This window comes from Helianthus annuus, chromosome 12 (genome assembly GCF_002127325.2).
Source record: "Helianthus annuus cultivar XRQ/B chromosome 12, HanXRQr2.0-SUNRISE, whole genome shotgun sequence".
In the NCBI taxonomy this organism is placed as follows: Eukaryota; Viridiplantae; Streptophyta; class Magnoliopsida; order Asterales; family Asteraceae; genus Helianthus; species Helianthus annuus.
Window position 1 is genome coordinate 57687387 of NC_035444.2, and position 19367 is coordinate 57706753.

The window sequence follows — 19367 nt, forward strand, 5'->3', positions numbered from 1 at the left end:
TGAAAAACAAAAAACTGCCAGTAATGAGGCTGAGCACGGCCCGTGTCCGACCAAGCACGGCCCCGTGCTGAGCTCTGCAGAAGCTGAAAAATCTAAAAAAAAATCCTAAAAATAAAAAAAAAATGATTAGGCCGTTGATTCCTAACTTTCTTAAAATCCTTGTGTCCCCGGCAGCGGCGCCAAAAACTTGATGTGCGTGAAGTGTGTTATATTTTTAGATATATATTTAAGCCCTTTTTACACTTTTAGCCAAGTTTTAAATTTATAAAACACGATATTTACTAACACTAAACACACATATGGGCAAGTGCACCCATCGTGGACGTAGTATAGTGTTGGTAAGATACCGAGGTCGTCCAAGGACACAAGAGCTTTTAATACCGGTTTATCCTCAACGTCTAATCAAATCAAAAGGTTAGAAAAAATGATTTAAACTAAGAAAAATAAAAACTAACTAAATGCTGAAAAAATAAAATAAAATAAAAAACAGATAGACAAGATGAATCACTTGGATCCGACACGTGTATTAGTATAACCTTTGATTATTTTCGCACTTTTGCACTTGTTTAAGAGATTATCTTAGTTATTGTAGTAGGCCCCTCTTTTGAAGGCGACGTTACCCTCAACCCAGTAGTTTGAGTCAGCAAGGATACAATCCTAAAGGGTCGGATTATTGAAAGATAATGAATTAAGTTATTAATGCAAATTATGGTAGGCCCCGCTTTTGGCGGTGACGTTACCCTCGGCTAAGTAGTCTGAGTCAGCAGGGATACAGTCCTAAATAGCCGGGTTATAGTATTAATAGTAGTTAACTTATGAGGGGGTCAAAGAGTTTGGATCCCCGCCATCCAATACCTATGGGCATTGAAGGAGATCCTACTAAATTTGACCCAGGTCCCAAGCAGGACCTCTAAACGCTGAACAAGGGCAAGACCCTTACCAAACCGTTCCCTTAACCCCCGACCAGGTAGCCAACATACCTCCATATAGACCGTGGAGATATGAATGGTGAAAATCTTTTATTTTATATAGACAGTAAAATAATGCCAAGACACCACGGACAAACGATAAGGAAAGATCACCTTCAACATAAGTAACTAGTTATTAAAGTCATTAATACAAAACCAAATAAAAAGTGCAAAAGATTAAAAATAAAAAGTATTATACTAAACACTTGTCTTCACCAAGTGATGTAAGAGACTTAGGCAAACATGGCCTTGATTGTCAAGAACTCTTACGATCAATCTTGGATCCCGAGACGACTCACACACTCTATGATGGACAATGGATGATGGTGGTGGATGATGGTGTTATGGTGGTGGTGGGTGGTGGATGAGGTGTGAGAGAGGTGGTGTGCCAAGGGATGAGGGAGAATGAAACCAAGCTCCTCTATTTATAGGCTGGACAGAACGCTGGACACGGCCCCGTGTCCGCTGGACACGGCCCCGTGCCCGTCTGACACTATCTCTCTTCATTAATTGTAATTGCGAATTACAATTAATGCGCCTGCTGTACTTTCAACACGCCCCCGTGCCCGCTGGGCACGGCCCCGTGGTGAGCAATGGAAGCTTCTACTGGTTTGTCTTTTCTGCTGCTTCCTGGGCACGCCCCCGTGTTCGCTGGACACGGGGCGTGTTCAGACTCTGTTTTCTTCTCTTTGTTTTGGGAGGTGCCATTGAGGGTCCGGGCAGTCCACTTTTGTTCCTTTTCTTGTATTTATGGTAGAATTAGTGGTCTTTTTGCTTCTTTTGTGATTTTGAGCTCATTTCATCCTGAAAATACAAAAGGAAGACAAAAACACTCTTTTTCCAACATTAGTACTTAAAAAGGGTTAGTTTTATGCCTTAATTGATGTGTTTTATATGTTGCATTTTACACACATCATTTAATCAACATAAAACCAATTATTTTAGCATTTAGACTACGTAGTATTACTTCAAATAAAACTCATTGCTATTAATTTAAACAAAACGAATATTTTGTAGTATTTGGACTAGAAAGTGAAAATGTATTTGTTTGTGAGTTGAAGATTTTAAATAAAATAAAATTTTAACCAAGTTATATGTACCGGTTCTAGTATTTTTTTTTCTGTTAAATCAATATATATCTTTTTAGGTTTTTCTTTCGGTTGTTATGAGAAGTGTCATTTCATAACAATCCAAATCAACACTAACTAATTTATGTACGCGTAGCGTGGGGTAATCCGACTAAGTGCTTACTAACAATAGGTAGTTTTTTTTAATTCGTGAAGACAATCATATTTATATTATGCATTTTTTAAATTCTCATAACAATGTTTTTTAATTATTTTATCGTATAGTTTTTTTATTATTAAGTAGTTAATATGTATTAGAAGTTTAGAACATTGAATTTTTGAATACTTATGAGTTATGAGTGAATATGTGATGATTTGATATTGAGATATTTTCTTGAGTTATTCACTTGAGTAAGAATCAGGTAAAAAACTTTGTCATCAACCTGACCCGACACGAATTGGACCGGAAAAAGATGTTATATACCAATAAATAAATGACCTTTAAAAAATTTCCTCCCCCATCAAAAAAAAAAATTCTAGATCCATCACTGGTACCACCTATAAAGTCTACCTTATAACATCGTGATGAACAAAAAGTCGGCTTGTACATTAGGTGCAAGCCTTACCTATGCCTTAAATCATTATTCGTATGTGTTTTGTGCCTCAACAGCATCTTTTGTACATATCACATCATACCTAAGCAAAAGCAAAAAGACTTGCACCTAAGGTCACCTTATGCTTAGACGTGCCTAAAGCGCGCTTTTTAAAACGAATGGTATATAGTACACTCAGAAAACTAGTTATTTTCATATATTTTTTCTATAATATATTTAATTTATATGCTACCTCACATCGCACTATGAATCGGGCCCTACGGATCATGGAGGTGCCAACATTTGCTTTTGTCAAATGATAACTCTTTTGTGACTGTTTATGTAGAAAGTACATTTTTTTGTATAATCTTATGAATTAATGCATGTGAGATAATAATGATAAAGAAATTCTATAAGTACTAGTAACTAAATAACTTAATGGTTTCAATGGCTTTTTTATAAATCTTAAATAATACATTTATTTTCTTATTAAGTAAAATGTCCGGATGTTCCTATAGTTTTGTAAAATAACACGTATGGTCTCCAACTTTTGTAAATTACATCAGTGGTCCATGTGATTTGACAGTATGTTACTCGGATAGTCCTTGGAACGGATGGAGATTAGTTTTCTCCGTTAGATCCATCTGAAATTACTTATTTACCTCTCACTATAAAAATAAAAAACCAATATAGATTATTAAAAGTGTGGGTCCCACCTTATTCACCCCTCCTTTATAAACAACCGGCCACCATCACCATAGCCACCCACCTCCACCTCCACCCTGAACCCTCCACCGGCACACCACCTCCAACATAAACCCACCACCACATTCATCTACAAACACCCTCACCACCGTCTTCATTCGACCACCACAACCACCTCCTTCACTCGACCACCACAACCACCGTATCAAACCCCCAAATTCAAACCCATATCAAATTAATTCTAATCAAACCCATATCAAAGTAATTCCGATCGTTGTAATTCCAAATCAAAGTATCAAATCCCACAAATTCAAACGCAAAATTGAAACCTTGAAACCCCCATATTCAAACCCGGTTTCAAATCTCGACAAACCAGTGGTGCGGGGTTGCCAAATTTGTATTGGTAGTGGTGATGACTAAGGCAGAGATGGTGATTGCCGGATTTAAAGCATGTGGTAGTGGTGGTGTCGTGGGGTAGGTGGGGTAGGTGGTGGCCGGTGGTGGTGTGGGGGTTTGCGTGTGAAAGAGGGTCAGATTGTCTGAGTTTTAGTGTGTGTGTGTGTGTGTGTGTGTGTGTGTGTGTGTGTGTGTGTGTGTTTATATGTTTATATGTATATATACGTGTGTGTGTGTGAGAGAGAGAGAGAGAATTTTTTCTTATATTTTAGGCCATGTTTGGCTTAGCTTTTCAAAACAGCTTATGACTTTATGGAAAAGTTAATAAGGTGATGTTTGTTTTTTTCTGAAAAGCTCTGCGCATGCTCTTCTGTCTGCGCCACGCAGACCAGCCGCAGACATTGCCACGCGCAGACTGTTTGTTTTCCGAAGATGTTTCATTAAAAAAACGTTTGCGCGAGCTGTTCTTGGTGCAGAATTTGCCCAACCACTTCTAAGATTTTCTAAGGTCTGCAGAGGGTTAAACACCACCATTCACCACCACCACCCATCACCATCACCATAGTTCACCACCCACTACCGTCCATCACCACCACCGTCCACCACCACCGCCCACCACCCACCACCGTCCACTACCCACTACCGTCCATCACCACCACCACTGTCTACCACCATCACCGTCCAACACCACCACTACCCACCACCGTCTGTACACCACCACCAGTTTTTTTCTAGAAGTCTGAGTACGATAAAAAACAAACAACCTTCTTCTTGCAGACTGCAGAGGTTTGGTCCACCTCTTCTTCTATAGATGTCTGTAGATGTGGTTCTCAGATTGCAGATATTTTACCTCTTAAAAAACAAACAAGACCTAAGTCACAATGGAGTGACTTATTGACTTTTCCCTTCACATAATAATTTCATGTCAAACACCTTTTAACTTTTCAAAAAGTCAATAAGCTAATAAGTTACTAAAATAGACAATCCCAAACACCTCCTTAATAAAAGGAAAGGATAGTTTTGTAATTTTACATGGACTTAACTGAGAAAATTAACCCTCATCCGCTCTAGGGACTATCCGAATAACAAATTGTCAAAGCACAGGAACCTCCGATGTAATTTCCAAAAGTTAAAGACTATAAGTATTATTTACAAAACTACAGAGAGCATGCAGACATTTTACTCTTTTTTTATATCAAAAGTTCCACTACATAATAGTTTATTTGACGTTTAAAAGAAGGTGAATTAGCGACGTTTAAAAGAAGGTAAATTAGCAATAAAGTGAAGAGTAAGAAAAGGTTTAGTTTGGTAAAACATAGAGTTTACTTAGTTAAAAACATATAATTTAAGATAACTAAAATTCTTATAAATTTTATATTATATCACATAGATTATCCATATTATAGATTTGATTTAGTATTAGATGTTTACATTTTTGTAAAGTGTTAATCCTTAACATTAATAGACGTTAAACATGTATGTTAAGTCAACATGAAGGGGGCATAATACGTTTATAATCACATATCATTTTCCCAAGAGTAAAATGTCGAGTTTAGGCCAGTTTTACCACTTCAATTTAAAAATAAAACGTTGTGTATCTGGGTCCATGAGGTTTCATTTTTTGTTGTCATTTTCGACCAATTGACAAACTGAGTTAGAATTTTCTCTTAACTAATTATACGGGATATAATCTAGTTATATGGGTCATACGAGGTGGTCACCAAATCATATGGCTCATAGCCTCATATGATGTTTTTTATGGATAAGAAAATGACTAACGTTACCATTGGAAGAGTTATATGGCCCGTATAATCATTTTCCGCTGCTATCATAAACCATAAGATGGGTCTGACACCTTAGTGTATACTATTTGGGAATTGGGGTGGTGTTACTAAGGCCGATGGGTATGGGGCTCGTCCCCGGTCCGGCGCCCTCAAAGTGGGTCGTCCTACACCGCCCCCCTAGGCACGTCGGCGGCACCTCCGTCCTCTCCAAGACGTTGGAGACGGACCAAGAGGATGATAATTGTGGGCCCCTCTTCATTAATCATTCCTGGTTTCTCTCTCTCCTCTTAATATATATATTGATTTTTTTATTAAAGTGGGTAGTCCTCCCACACCTTTGGGTAGTCCCCAAGGGGATGCTCCTCCTCCCGTGATGACGTGGCGCCCACGTGACGGGTAGTCTCTAAAAAGACTATCCTCCCCATACCCAATGGTACAAGTAACTAACACCCTAAAATAAACTATAAAGTTATTGATGTGATTGATGACTAATCAATTGAATGAGGTGAAAGTGAAAAAACATATTTAGAATTTGCTATCATTGAATGGTAGCCATGATGATGGGCCCTTTTCGTTTGACGTCTTTCAAAGCATTCATGGGTCCCAAAAGTCATGTCTTTTTTTTTTGGTACGAAACTACATCAATAAGTTGGCTACGATGGATGCTCTTAGAAAAAGAAATATGACCATGGAAGATTCCTCTTGTGTGCTTTGTGGTGAAGTGGACGAGACAGTAGAACATATGTTCATTTCTTGCGGATTTACGTCTACAATTTGGGCTTTAATTAGCATGTGGTGTAAAATCCCGAGTATTTTCGCCTTTACGATAAAAGACCTCCTCGATCTTCATGATCATGTGGGCGGTCCCGAGTGGAAAAGAGCGGCGATTCAAGGCATAATCAGGATCGGGTGTTGGTGTATTTGGAGGGCGAGGAACGATTATAAATTCAACAATAAGGAAATCAAAGTGGAAGGGATTATGAGGGATATAAAAGCGTTGGGTTTCTTTTGGTTTAACACTAGATATAAAAGGAATGTTGTTAGGTGGGAAGATTGGCGTTCTTTTGTAATTTTGTAATTATGTAATTGGTTGTTCTTTGTGGCCGGGCCCCTCGTTTTGAGGTTGGCGGCGTGTTTTAATGAAATTCTCCTTTCAAAAAAAAAACATCAATTTTTTACATGGTAGTATGTAGTACTCAAATGATTTGATACATTACAATTTACAACTTATGTTTCAAGTACTATACTATCACATGTTAAACTGTATTCGGTGCCAGTTGTAAAAACAAAAGCTCAAAACAGGTTGAATGAGCATGGGCGATGTTGTATTGTTGTATCGCATCGTATTGTACGAAAGATTATGCAAGGACCACGTGCCACTCGCGCCTTGTATTTACTTGCTGTGTCACCATCATTGTAGATTGTGACCATGCCCAATAATATCGTCCTTTCAATTTCAAGTCTAAAAAACAAAAGAAAATAATAATAAAAAAACTAGACTAGACAAGACAAAAAATGCTATTAGATCTTAGTGAAGTATATAATGTTTCTTTTTTTTCATAATAAAGCATCATAGGGTTTTTGTTCCACTAGTAGGTTCCAGTTACATGTGATAGAGACGAGTTTGTTATTTGTTAGGCAGTTAAAATCAGTTGCTAGTTGTTTAGACTTTGTGTACTGAAGTGCCACCAAGGGGCGTGATTCATCTCAATCAACACCAAATCGCAACACGTATACAGGATTTGGGTCATTATGCGGCGCTGGTGAGGCGTTACACGGGCACAAAGGGGTTAGGTGTTAGCCTAGTAACGCCTTAACACTGTGTTCCAGAGTTTACTAACGGGAGGAAAGGAAAGGAAACAAAAAGAAAGTAAAAATATTTTGTGTTCCAGAGTTTTATTTAAGGAAGGAAAAGAAAAAAAATAAAACATGTCGTGTTCCCGAGTTTCATTTAAGGAAGGAAAAGAAAGGAAATGACAGGAAAACTAGGCTAAATTCTTTAATTTTTTCTTTCCTTCCGATTTGGGAGGAAACGGTGGGAAAGGCATCTTTCTTTTTCCTTTCTCATCCTTTCCTTTCTCATTTTTGCTTTCTTTTCTTATCCCTTATTAAGTTAACTCGGGAACAGAGCGTAAGGGGCAAAGGGGGAGGCGTGAAGGTGAGTTGTCGGGTTCGGTGGTGGGTGGCGTTGCACACAGCCTTATATTTTGCTAGTTTTATCTTTCATTATTTGCATTTTCTCACCTCATTTCCTTATGGTATGAGGGTTGTTCCTAATCTAACATACTGTTCAAATCAATGTTTTTCAGTTGCACCATACTGTGATTAGCAGTTTTTTCTTAGAAGACGGAGTTTCTCTACTTGTTCATCATCTATCGACTATGTGTCCGAAAGATTCAACAAAATCAGTCTCCAAATCTAGGAAAGTGGCAATGTGGCATTCAATTCCAAGCCCAACAACTTGTATTACATGGCACACCGTTTTCTTTTAAGCCTGGTTTACTTTGGGCCTTCACACATATCTTCATGGTCCAGTTTTCACCATCTGGCACTAGATATGCCACAAAACATGTTCCTTGTTTTAAATTCCCTTTCCTTTTCGATTGAGCGTCCAATGACCAACACCCAAGTTTGTGGTATCCAAACACTGAACACGCTAAACATTAGGATCCCCTTGTTACAGTTTGTTACTTTTATATATATAGCCTAACATATCATTTCTTGTATTCATCAAAGAACTCAATACAAAATACATTTTCTCACTTCAGTTCTTTTAATTTCTTTACCATGGTACAAGTAAGCTCCATTGTATCTTCTAGCAAATGAACAAGTTATGATGTATGCCACTCATAAAGCAAGTAAAAAAAAAGATTCGTTATTCTCTAGGTGAAACTATATGTTGCAAAATTAAAACCCAGTTCTAACATATAAATACTCGATACCCAAATAAGATTATTAGAGAGATTGTGCTTTGTGGGCTGTCTCGAAATACTTTGTTACATGCTAATCGGAGATGTAACCCGTACAACTTTTGATCATTTAGATGTAAACGAACCAGGATTAACAGTCTATAGCCGTACCTTTGTTTCTAACCCTCTCTCCCTCCCTTTTAAGCTGCCTATCCTCAACTAGTTTCTCACCTTTACCACCTGCTTTAGCAACAACACTCAATAAGTTCTTACTTTGTTAACTATTCAAATTTGATCTAGGACAACCACAGATCTCATGGGAAAAAAAGAACACTTAATATACCTCCTCGCTTTTTCAGTTTCTTCCTAAAGCTTCGCTTCCTGCTAAACGCCTTTTCCTGCAAACCCATATGATACCCCTCAATTATAATAACATAAACAATCATGTAGACAGAAACCGGTGTTGTTAGTATTTTGTTGTGGTTATTATCATACACATTATTCCTAATTCAAACATCAAAGCCCAAAAGCATACTTACCACAGGCTGACATAGTTTTCCAGCTTGCCGAACTGCAGCGACAAGATCACGATTTGATTCATTGTACATACTTGTAACTAGTCCAATCTGACCCGCTCTGGCAGTCCGACCCACCCGGTGCAAGAAATCAACCGCAGATGTAGCAAATTCCGCCTGCAATCAAACATCAAGAATCAGAAATGAGAATCATGTCTTTTTTATTTTCCTTTTTAATCTTCAGTGAAATTGAAAATTAACTAACCTAAACTACTCCTAACCTAATCTAGAGAGAGAAAGTATGTTGTGGAAATTATTTGAGCATTCATCTTATTGATTAAATACAAATCACCGCTTATTTATATTGGTTATCTACGACTATTAACAACCTAACTAACTAACCCAATGTAACTTACTATTATTTATCCTAACAATATTCAACAAAGATATGAGAAAAACAAAAACTTCAAACAACCTGTATAACATGTGAAACATTGGGAATATCTGTTCCACGAGCAGCAGCATCGGTGCACACAAAGATTCCACCTTTTTGTTGAAAATCAATTAAATTTCTTGTACGGTCTTCTAAAGAGCTCTCACTGTGATAGCAGTAGCATTCAATACCTGCTCCCCGTAAAACCGTGGCAATAGCTTCAACTGCCTCAACCGTATTTGCAAATACCATTGTTCGACTCAACCCACTATCAGAACTTGATACGCTTGTTTCACATTTATGGTTTACAGCATCTATAAGTACATCCACTTGCGTATCAACTGTAACTTCGATCCACTTTTGCTCTAACCTTGGATTATGGCGATGAAGATAAAGCCCGCTAACCCATGTGGCGTCTGGAAACAACCGTTTCAGTTCACCGCCAGCTGTTCTCTTTCCATTTTCAGGAAGTGTTGCTGCTACAAAAATGTATTGTTTACTGCGTTCATATATCTCTCTCGTCCTTCTCCAGTCTCTTTTCTTCATAACAATTGCTTCAGTTTCTTCAACGGAATCCCCAGAATCAGCCTCGTCCACAATCTCGTCTTCATCTTCCATCTCTTGATGGTTTTCTATATCCACTGGGATACTGGATTCAGACTCCATATCCAATGACTTCTCAGGAGAAGCATTTTTAGCCCGTGACAACACTTTTTCATCAAAACGGAACATGTTTATGAGACGAATAACTTGGTTTTGAAAACTCCCACAAAGAAGCATGTCCGCTTCATCAAAAACCTATATATTATTTACAGACTTTAAAACACTTGTTTACAGTTACATGACATTGCAGCAGGTAGCTAGATGAATCATTACCACATGTTTAACATCACGAATAAACTCAGCACGACGCCGCCTCTCAGGATCAATTGCATGAAGGTAATTCAAAAGAGCAGCAGGCGTCGACACAATTATGTTTGGCTTATTAACCGGCCATCCCTACAATCAACGACAATCAAACAAGACCGATACTAGCTTAACGTATCGAACAACAGTAGCACAGATTACAATTACCTGTCGTCCGCAGACGGCTGCAACTCGAAGAAGTGGTTCTCCGTTATCATCGCAAATACAACTGGCCATCCGAACTACTTGCTCGCATAACATGACATTAGGGCAAAGAACCAGAGATATACGATGAGGTTGATTCACTTGTTCATCAGAAATACTATCGACTGAATCATTTGTTGATGTTGTAGTTGTAGATAAATGGTTATGAAACAATGGAACAAGATAACCATGTGTTTTACCACTACCAGTCTCTGCTGCAACAACAACATCATTTCCAACAAGTATAGAAGGTATAGAAGCAGCCTGAAGTGAAACCAGACATAAATTAATAATAATAATAATAATAATAATAATAATAAAGAAATAAAATTGAAGAGTAATTGTTACCTGAATGAGAGAGGGACGATTGAGACCTATGGCAGTAAGAGCACGAGATAATTTATCAGTAATACCTAACGAACTCCAAGAAACAGTTTGATCGGCGAAGAAGGTGTCGGTTTCCTTCTCAGCGGCGGCAGCGACGGCGGTGGAAAGTGCTCTAATTCGGGCGCGTGAACGGTGATGGAATCTAGAGATGAGGGGTGAGAATGAAGCCGGTGATGATAAATTGAAGGGTATGAGGAGGAATTTGGGATTGCAGAAAGTGAGAATTGGAAGGGAACGTTGGAGAATCATTAGATTTACGTGTTGATTTGCAATCAAGAAATTCAGATCAGTGAGGGTGTTGTTGGCAGAGATTATCAAACCTCTGCAGGCTCTGCAAGAAGAAGACTGTTTTTTAACTTCTACAAACTTTAATCATACTACATACACCAAACTTTAATCAAACAATTCATCAAGAATTTTTGACAAACGATTACATGAAAATTATAAAAGAACAAACAATTAAACTAAAAACAAACAATAAAAAAACAATTTTTTGACAAAAAATATAAAAGAACTTGCCTGTGAAGGTTGACTGGAGGTGGAGGTCGCCGGAGGTGGAGGTCGGCTGGAGGTGGAGGTGCGGCTGGAGGTGGAGGTCGCCTGGAGGTGGGGGTGGAGCAGGTGACGGCTTTGGAGTTTGTGTTTTGAAAGAGAGGAGGAGTTTGAAGAGGTTGAAGATGAGATTACGTTTTAGGGGTTTTGTTGGGGTTTTGTGTGACTAGTGAACATATAAACTAAGGGTACTTATTTGCAAATTCAACCTAACCTTAAGGTGTTACATCTTGTTAGCAGCTTTTTCAGGGGCTGGTTCTAAAAAAGAAACAAACTTCATTACATATCAGCAGTGATGGGTCCAAAAGGCTAGACCTTTAACACTACATAACATCATACGAGCATACGAGCGTGGAGGCCTAAACCACGCCGTTACATCACCTCGTGACCAGCATTGGTGAAGGGGGTCGTAGAAATCTCACTGGCGTGGAGGCAACGGTCTAGGCGACGTGGAGGCTTGTGGGTTTTTTATTGATTTTTTTTTGTTTTTTATATATAAAATAAATATAAAAAGTGTATGCCACATGTCACACCACGCCACCCTTCCAAGCCTCATCTCACCCCACGCTTTTTGGCACCACGCCACCTTTCTGACAGGTGCTGATGTAGGTGTCACATGACGCTTCATGCTCTCCCACACCGTATAATCTAACAAAAACTAGGATTTCAAGAAATCATCTGGACCCTTAAACAGGTTGAATTTAGGGAACCAGCGAGTACGGAGAGGATCAGAAAGGTTGTTGATGGAAGTGAAACTTTAACTACAAAATAAATTTCTTAGTTATATTATCAATTACATCATTTACTTTTACTTTTGATTAAATAACTAACATACATCTGAAAGTCACCAATAGTGACAATAACAACAGCATCACTTGTTCCTTTATCTTTAAATAAGGTCACAAGCATAACTGAATATCACTTGCACCATAGACAACATTGGGTGTGAGTATAAATATATATAGTTGCTTGAAACTATGAACAATTGGGTTAAAGAGTGAATCCTGTTAGCTTCATTGACTTTGACTTTCAGTTTCGCCAATCTCGACCTCCTCCTCTTGCACCTCACCAACTATAAAAACAGTAAATATAAGCAGATATTTGATTATTTACATTAAATATCTAAAATGTCTTTCAACATTGACTTAGATGTGATAACAAAATAGGTAGTTTTCAGAGAGGAGTGGTCACCTGCAAGAACTACAGCTAAGTTTGCCTGAGCATCAGCCTCTGAGTTTTTGTCCTGTGAGAATATATATATAAAAATTTCACAACCGGGATGAATACGAAACACATTTAAAAAAAAAAATCATACCCTTAAGACATGATTGATCTGAAAAAACATAAACTCATCCTTCAATCTCTTTGCTTCCTCATACCACTTGATTATATTCTTATTCCTCACCTTCCATAGCCCTTGAATCTGTACCAAACGTCCAAACATGTTTTCCCTTTATAATCCAACAACCATTTTTTTCTGCAATAAAACAGTAAAAGAAATGACGGCAAAAACCTGCATGCAGACAAGTTTAGAGTCACCAACAACACGTATACTTGTGAAACCTTTGCTAAGAGCATATCTCAGCCCTAAAATCATTGCTCGATATTCTGCAACATTATTAGTCGCCACACCCAAACCTTCACGCAGTCTATAAATCTACAAAATAAGTAAAAGTTACAACAGTTGACAGTCACATAAGACTATGTGTAATGGAATAACTAAACCACCCAAAAGTGTTGCCATGTCAGCGCCACATAGGCAAAGGGCAATAGCTAAACCACTTAGTAACTAGGTGTAGTGGAATAATTCACGCCCGTCATTCCAATGGCGCTGGGAGCCATTGGTGCCACCAATAACAACCCACGATGGTGTTTAACTCCCACCATGTTGATTTGGCATGGGGGCGTTAATGGACTACACTAAACATAGCCAAATATAAAGAAGAAAGCCCGAGATAATATATACCAAACTTCCGTCAGGAGTTCGAAGCACGGCTCCCGCCCCTGACTGTCCTGGATTCCCTTTACACGCACCATCGAACTCAAGAACACAAGCATGCTGCCAATCATTAGCAAAAGTAAAATCATCAACATTAAACATTGTGATATGATATACCAATTTCCAACTTACCCCAGTTTGTGACCACAAATCTTTTTCAGGTTGGTCTATTGAAACATGTGGATGCTGCACAGCACAGCACAGAAACACAAGTCTTCAACTTTAAACAATTACAATAACAATAACAAACATTCCTTTAAGTATATAGAACCTGGAAAGGACAGGGCACAAGGGTACCGAACAATTCGTGTCTCAAATCTACTGCTCTGATGGAATAAAGAGCGTTTTTAAGCCCACAAGACTCCAAATAGGCCTCACATTCTTTGGACATTGTATAGCCTTTATATACACTAACAGGAGGATCACATACCTATTTAAACCAATTATATTCTTATTGTGTCTGGATAATTAATATATTGATTCACAGACAGGGATAAGAAAGTATACCGAAGATCCAACTTGAGCCTGACAATCAATTAAGTTGTTGTAGACACCAACGAGATCCCCTTTCCGGACAACAAAGAAACCGTCATCCATTTTTGAATCGGATTTCTTCGTCTTCGCGGCGGTTTTAAGAGAACACCGAGTGCCAAATCTCGTCATCAATGGAAAGCCGTAATTATTTATGGTTTTGACTGCCGAACGATTCGTGGTGAAATTGGTGATTCCATAAGATAAAAACCTCACGCTCATTCTTGAAAGTAGTGACTTCATTTCTGCAACTATCAATGAAATAACGGTTCCATCATTTTGAGATTTCTTCTTCAAATTCGGGTAGACCACACCACAGGATCAGGATTTCTTTTCTTGGGGGTTTTAGGTTCTGTGATAGATAAAGTAATTACAAAAAACGGCCCTTCATCTATCCGTTAGTAGTCATTTTTGCCCCCCGTAAGTGTCGAGTTTGAACTTTGAAGAAACAAGTGGTAGTCCGTGGGTGATGTGTAAAGTGACTAGGAGCACGTAATCGGTGTGAGGATCGGCTTAGAATCACTCATTTCGGCTCGAGAAAGAAGATCACAAATATATTATGTTGAGAAATAAGAATTCCATGAGCGTGAGAAAGAACCTCAACACCAAGAAAGTAGGATAAATGAACAAGATCTTTGAGAGAGAATTTGGTAGCTAGGGAGTTTGAAATATGAATATGTTTCATTGATTCAATTCCTTCATTGGATAAACTGCATTGGATGGAGTTTGTGAGCTGCTAAGATTGCTTTAGTTGTGATGTGTACTTAACAGAGTTAATGGAAGTACATAACAGAGTTAACAGAAGTTAGAAGTCTGTTAGTAGTTAAGTCAAAAATAGTCAAACTTGTATGTTGTATGAATTGATAGTCTATAAGTACAAAGCTATAATGTGAATAAGATTATCAATTGAAATAACAACATTTTCCTTCCAAATTCTCTCCCAACAAACTCTTAACCAATTCTCAAGAACCCTAGCAATTAGGTTCTTCAGAACACTAATTCAGCTCAACCATAGAAGATTCAATCTTGAGTTGTATCAATCTGAGACCATATCATTGGTATTAGAGCTCTAAATCCTCGGAATCAAAGCAATTCAACATCACAAACATGATAAATCAAATAGAAATAGACCATATCATATAGAAGTGGAATGGATGGATGAAATTTTTGAGGAAGAGGATAATCAAATAGAAATAGAAAGCACCCAAATTTCACTTAATGCAATGGAAGGTAGTGACATGTATAGGTACATAAGAGTTGCTGGCTATGATTTACATGTGTTAATGGATACCGGTAGTTCTCTTTTGGATATTACTTTGGCTAAGCAGATGCGGTGTAAAATGACTCAAGGTCCTGCCATTTTGGTTAAAGTGGCTAATGGTCATGAAGAACAGTGGCGTCTCTGAAAATTCATATGCCCTGTTCGAACTCGAAAAATATGCCCTTATGCCTTAATGATAAACAATGCAATTACGAAAATAACAAAATCATAGTATTCAATAACCAATGCAATTACGAAAAATGAGAAAATTATATTATTCAAATGAGTTACATTACATACCGTAATAACTAATAAACTAATAGGTAACAATTCTTCATAGCAAATTGATGGATCAACTCTTCACAATTTATATTATCTAAGATTTCGTTTTCAATTAGTACAATGGACAAAAAGAGGGAAAAAAGTTGGTTCAATTTTCCAAGGGTAGTTTAAAAACATAACTCATTAGAGATGGGAGTTGCCTATGCTGCAAGTTTATGCTATTGAGGGTCAAACGACTTCCCCCATTTCTATTACCTTGCAAGATTTTGAACAATCAACAATCCAAACTCAAGAGTTACAAGTCTTATTAGGGGGTACGGGGCGCCCCGTGATAAGCCCCCATCACTCGTGAAATTATAACGCACACCGCTGCCACCATACTCCATCATGCGTGAACTTTATAAAGCGTGATATTTATCACGCGTGATAACTTGAAAAAGTTGTTGAATGTTAGAGAGAATGTGAGGGAAAATTGTTGGGTGTGGTGACTGGTGAGTGATGAGCATTCCCACTAAAATCTACCACTAGTGATGGAATAAAGCTCGATGACACGGCGAAAATTGATTGGAAGTTGTGAGTGGTAAGTGATGGGCGCCCCTATCCCCCTTAGAAGCTTATAAGGATGGTTTTTTTATGGATTTGCAGAAATTACCAACTTCTAGAGATCAATTTGACCACAAAGTTCCTTTAAAGCATGGTACAGATGGTATCAATTTGAGTCAACTACACTGGAGTCAAATGAATTAACATAAGACGGTGGACGGGAAGGACACGAATGTCCTTTTGATCGTAGCTTAGTTGTTACATTTAATGTTGTTGAAACTGAACACTTTTAACAAGCAAGTACCTGATTTGTCCCTCACCAGATTATAGCTAGATCAATAATTGGCTTTGAAATGACCAATCTACCCATTGACAGCTTGAATTAAGCTGTCTCAATCTCTATATGGCCTAGTTTACTCGTCGCTATATTCATAGATGTCAATCGTTTTCATCTATTTTGTTGTACCAAATGCATAACCAATGGTACTTCTGACCCAACTACCCTTGACACCCTAGTTTTCCATATCATCCCTTTTTTTGCAAAAATGACCAATTTATGTAAATATAAATGCAAACTTTATAAAATAAAAAAAAAAAGAACCTTTTTCAAATCAAACCAAAAACCGAATTTGTTATTCAGTGTGGTTCTTCTCGGTTGCGATCTAGTTTGATTTTTGGTTTATTCAGTTTCAACCCGAATAATAAACAACCTAAAATGAGTTGTGTTTTTGCGTTTTCACAATAATATGGTGGACTTATGAAAAAAAAAATTGCAACTTTAGAACTCATAACATGTATTCTCAAGATTAATATACATATTACAAATCAAAGTGTTAATTGCTTTTTTTTTTTTTTTTTTTGAATTTACATATTGATTCTTGATGATCCACTCTTGAACCCAATTTGTTTCAAATGAGTTGACAAACAAAAATCTTCAAGTACCGATCATCATATATATGCATCAACTTGTAGCCTCGGAGATACTTTGCAAAGACGGTCGCCATGATTTTGATCTTGAAGCAGCCAATATCGATGATGAAGATCCAGACCTTTGCCTGAACATTCTTTCATGTCCCTCCACCTAAACATATAATTAACATACACCAAATTAAAACATAAATATATATAGTTTTAATTACTTTCGTTAAATGGGATTTAATTGAACATATAATGATATAAATACCTGATTAGTGTTATCTACCGTTGCCTCATGATCACCACTTGAACTTTCATTATCTTCCGGCGGTTTGTTCTTCATCTTTGCATGTTTTTTAGCTCGTACAACCTTCATAACCTCTACATATATATGTACCAACCATTATTATATTTATATGTAATAATAATCTGAAAAACTACAAGTAATTGCCAATTAATATATTGCAAGTTTGAGACTAACCATGAGTAGTAATAAGACGATAAGCTCGACCAAGAACAAGGGTGTCACTTGGGCGGAGAAGCTTGACACGCGTAAACCGGACGGTTTTACCATCTTCATCGTCACCGGAAGGAAGTGGAATAATGAGGGAAACATAATGCCCAGGGTTTATTTTCATGACGTCACTTGCAGTGATAGACCAATACATTCTTTCTATCTTGCCATTTGGATGTTGTATGACTAATGCAGCTGCATCTACTGCTTGACAGTTTCCCATTTTAGTTTCTAGTTGCTCAGTTTGATGAAGATAAATTAAGAAGAAGAAGAAGAAGAAGGGGTGTGGAAGGAAGATGGGAAGAAAGGGAGATGAAGTAAGCAAGCAATGGTCTATTTTCTCTATAGTGCTCTTCACCACCCCTCCCTTATCTATACATTTGAGCCCTTCACATTTTACACCCTTAGGCCTTAGTTAAATTTTTTGCATGTGATATAAACCAGTAAATATAATAATTCCTTAAAAAAAACAACCTAAAAGAATTTGGAAGGTTAATATATACTTGTTGAAGGCTATATACAATCACAACTTATATAAGACAAGTCTCATACCTTTTAATAGTTTTAGTCCATAACTTTTCACTAAAAAATATTGTCACATCACGGTTATATTGAGAGAGTGTTAATATCACTAAGGTATGTAATGGGGCCATAAGAGTTTATTTTTTTTAAAGAATGATGAGGTGGAGGCTTGTGATTGGGTAATAAAATTAAATCAACAAACACATAGCCTCTCACGTCGTTACCCACTAACGCATAGAACACACCCCACCATGGCGATGTTCCACGTCCTTTGGGTTGATGTGGCGGAGGGCGTGATGGTCTAATAACAGACACCGTTCTTATATATATTTGAAATTTTTTTATCTTTTCTCTTTCATTTTATAGAAAATTTCCAAAAGAAAAATTGTATTTATCGTGTCAATATTTGATTTAATGTACGTCACGTAATCTTAATATTTCTATCATTTTCGTGGCATGTATGATCATTAATAGAGGTACAATTAAGGGTGAGTTGAACATCACATAAATGTTAATCACGCGTACTAAATTAATGTCCCAAGACATACATGTATATTATTTTTAAGTATATATAGGACACCTATTCTGAATTTTCTTTTTAATTAAGAATTAATAACTCTTAATATATCCAACTCAACTCATTATGCTTTGATTTAGAGTTAGTTTTAGCTAACCTTTTCTACAAATTTAAAGAAAAATCTTTTGATTATAGGTCAGATAAGTTTTAGCTAACCTTTTCTACAAATTTAAAGAAAATTCTTTTGATTATAGGTCAGATATATAGGTCTCACAACTAAAATATATTCTGTTATTTTAATAAAGAGTATTGCAAGGCCGAGTATTTTGTAATCTTTGAAAAGAAATCGATTAATTTTTGGGCTTATGATCATAATTTACTTCAAGAGTTCAAGTACACTGAAATCTTGAAAGGAAGTGAAGTAATTATGGTTGGTATTATAAAAATATGAAGTAAACTGCCAAAATGGTCCTTAAGCTTTGGTTACTTTTGTCACTTTAAACCAAAACTTAAACCTTTTGAATCTGGGTCCCTGTGGTTTCAATTTTGTTGTCGTTTTCATTCAAAATCAAAATCTTGTCAGATTTTTCATTTAACATCCAACTTTTTTGGTCTTTTTCACCCTTTTAATGAAGGACAAAATGGTCTTTTAACGTTTTATAATAACAAACTAAAAAAATCTAACCATTTTGCCCTTCATTAAAAGGGAGGAAAAAGATAAAAAAAGTTGGATGTTAACTGAAAAGTTTGACCAGATTTTGCTTTTAGGTGAAAATGGTAACAAAATTGAAACCATAAGGACCCAAATTCAAAAGATTTGAGTTTTAGATTAAAATGATAAAAATGACTAAACCTCATTGACCA

The 19367-nt window shown here is 37.1% G+C and overlaps 4 protein-coding genes across 7 annotated transcripts; 1 reads left to right on the top strand and 3 right to left on the bottom strand.

The window, feature by feature from the left end:
- The first annotated feature begins 6171 nt into the window (after positions 1 to 6171).
- On the top strand, positions 6172 to 6591 carry LOC118485047. The gene has a single exon (XM_035981273.1). It carries the CDS (start codon positions 6172 to 6174, stop codon positions 6589 to 6591), a length of 420 nt encoding a protein of 139 aa, XP_035837166.1.
- Positions 6592 to 8301: 1710 nt separating this feature from the next.
- Positions 8302 to 11632, bottom strand: LOC110895027 (DEAD-box ATP-dependent RNA helicase 22). Of its 4 annotated transcripts, none has more exons than XM_022142286.2 (8): positions 11387 to 11631; positions 10829 to 11198; positions 10445 to 10744; positions 10247 to 10369; positions 9413 to 10168; positions 8962 to 9114; positions 8766 to 8820; positions 8302 to 8662 (listed from the first exon to the last, which is right to left on the bottom strand). In XM_022142286.2, the coding sequence occupies exons 2-8, from the start codon at positions 11114 to 11116 to the stop codon at positions 8574 to 8576; spliced, it is 1764 nt and encodes a 587-aa protein (XP_021997978.1). In that variant the 5' UTR covers positions 11117 to 11198; positions 11387 to 11631; the 3' UTR covers positions 8302 to 8573. The 4 variants fall into 4 exon arrangements, with proteins under 4 accessions (XP_021997978.1, XP_035836470.1, XP_035836468.1 ...); XM_035980577.1 differs by having other exon boundaries at positions 11383 to 11631; XM_035980575.1 differs by having other exon boundaries at positions 8411 to 8665; positions 11387 to 11632.
- A 537-nt stretch (positions 11633 to 12169) lies between these two features.
- Positions 12170 to 14651, bottom strand: LOC110895028. Its single transcript, XM_022142287.2, has 8 exons — positions 13926 to 14651; positions 13690 to 13848; positions 13551 to 13604; positions 13386 to 13478; positions 12933 to 13076; positions 12735 to 12842; positions 12611 to 12662; positions 12170 to 12491 (listed from the first exon to the last, which is right to left on the bottom strand). The coding sequence occupies exons 1-8, from the start codon at positions 14190 to 14192 to the stop codon at positions 12433 to 12435; spliced, it is 936 nt and encodes a 311-aa protein (XP_021997979.1). The 5' UTR covers positions 14193 to 14651; the 3' UTR covers positions 12170 to 12432.
- Positions 14652 to 16787: 2136 nt separating this feature from the next.
- On the bottom strand, positions 16788 to 17855 carry LOC110895026. The gene is made up of 3 exons (XM_022142285.2): positions 17432 to 17855; positions 17219 to 17331; positions 16788 to 17116 (listed from the first exon to the last, which is right to left on the bottom strand). Exons 1-3 carry the CDS (start codon positions 17685 to 17687, stop codon positions 16997 to 16999), a joined length of 489 nt encoding a protein of 162 aa, XP_021997977.1. The 5' UTR covers positions 17688 to 17855; the 3' UTR covers positions 16788 to 16996.
- Between the last annotated feature and the right edge of the window lie 1512 nt (positions 17856 to 19367).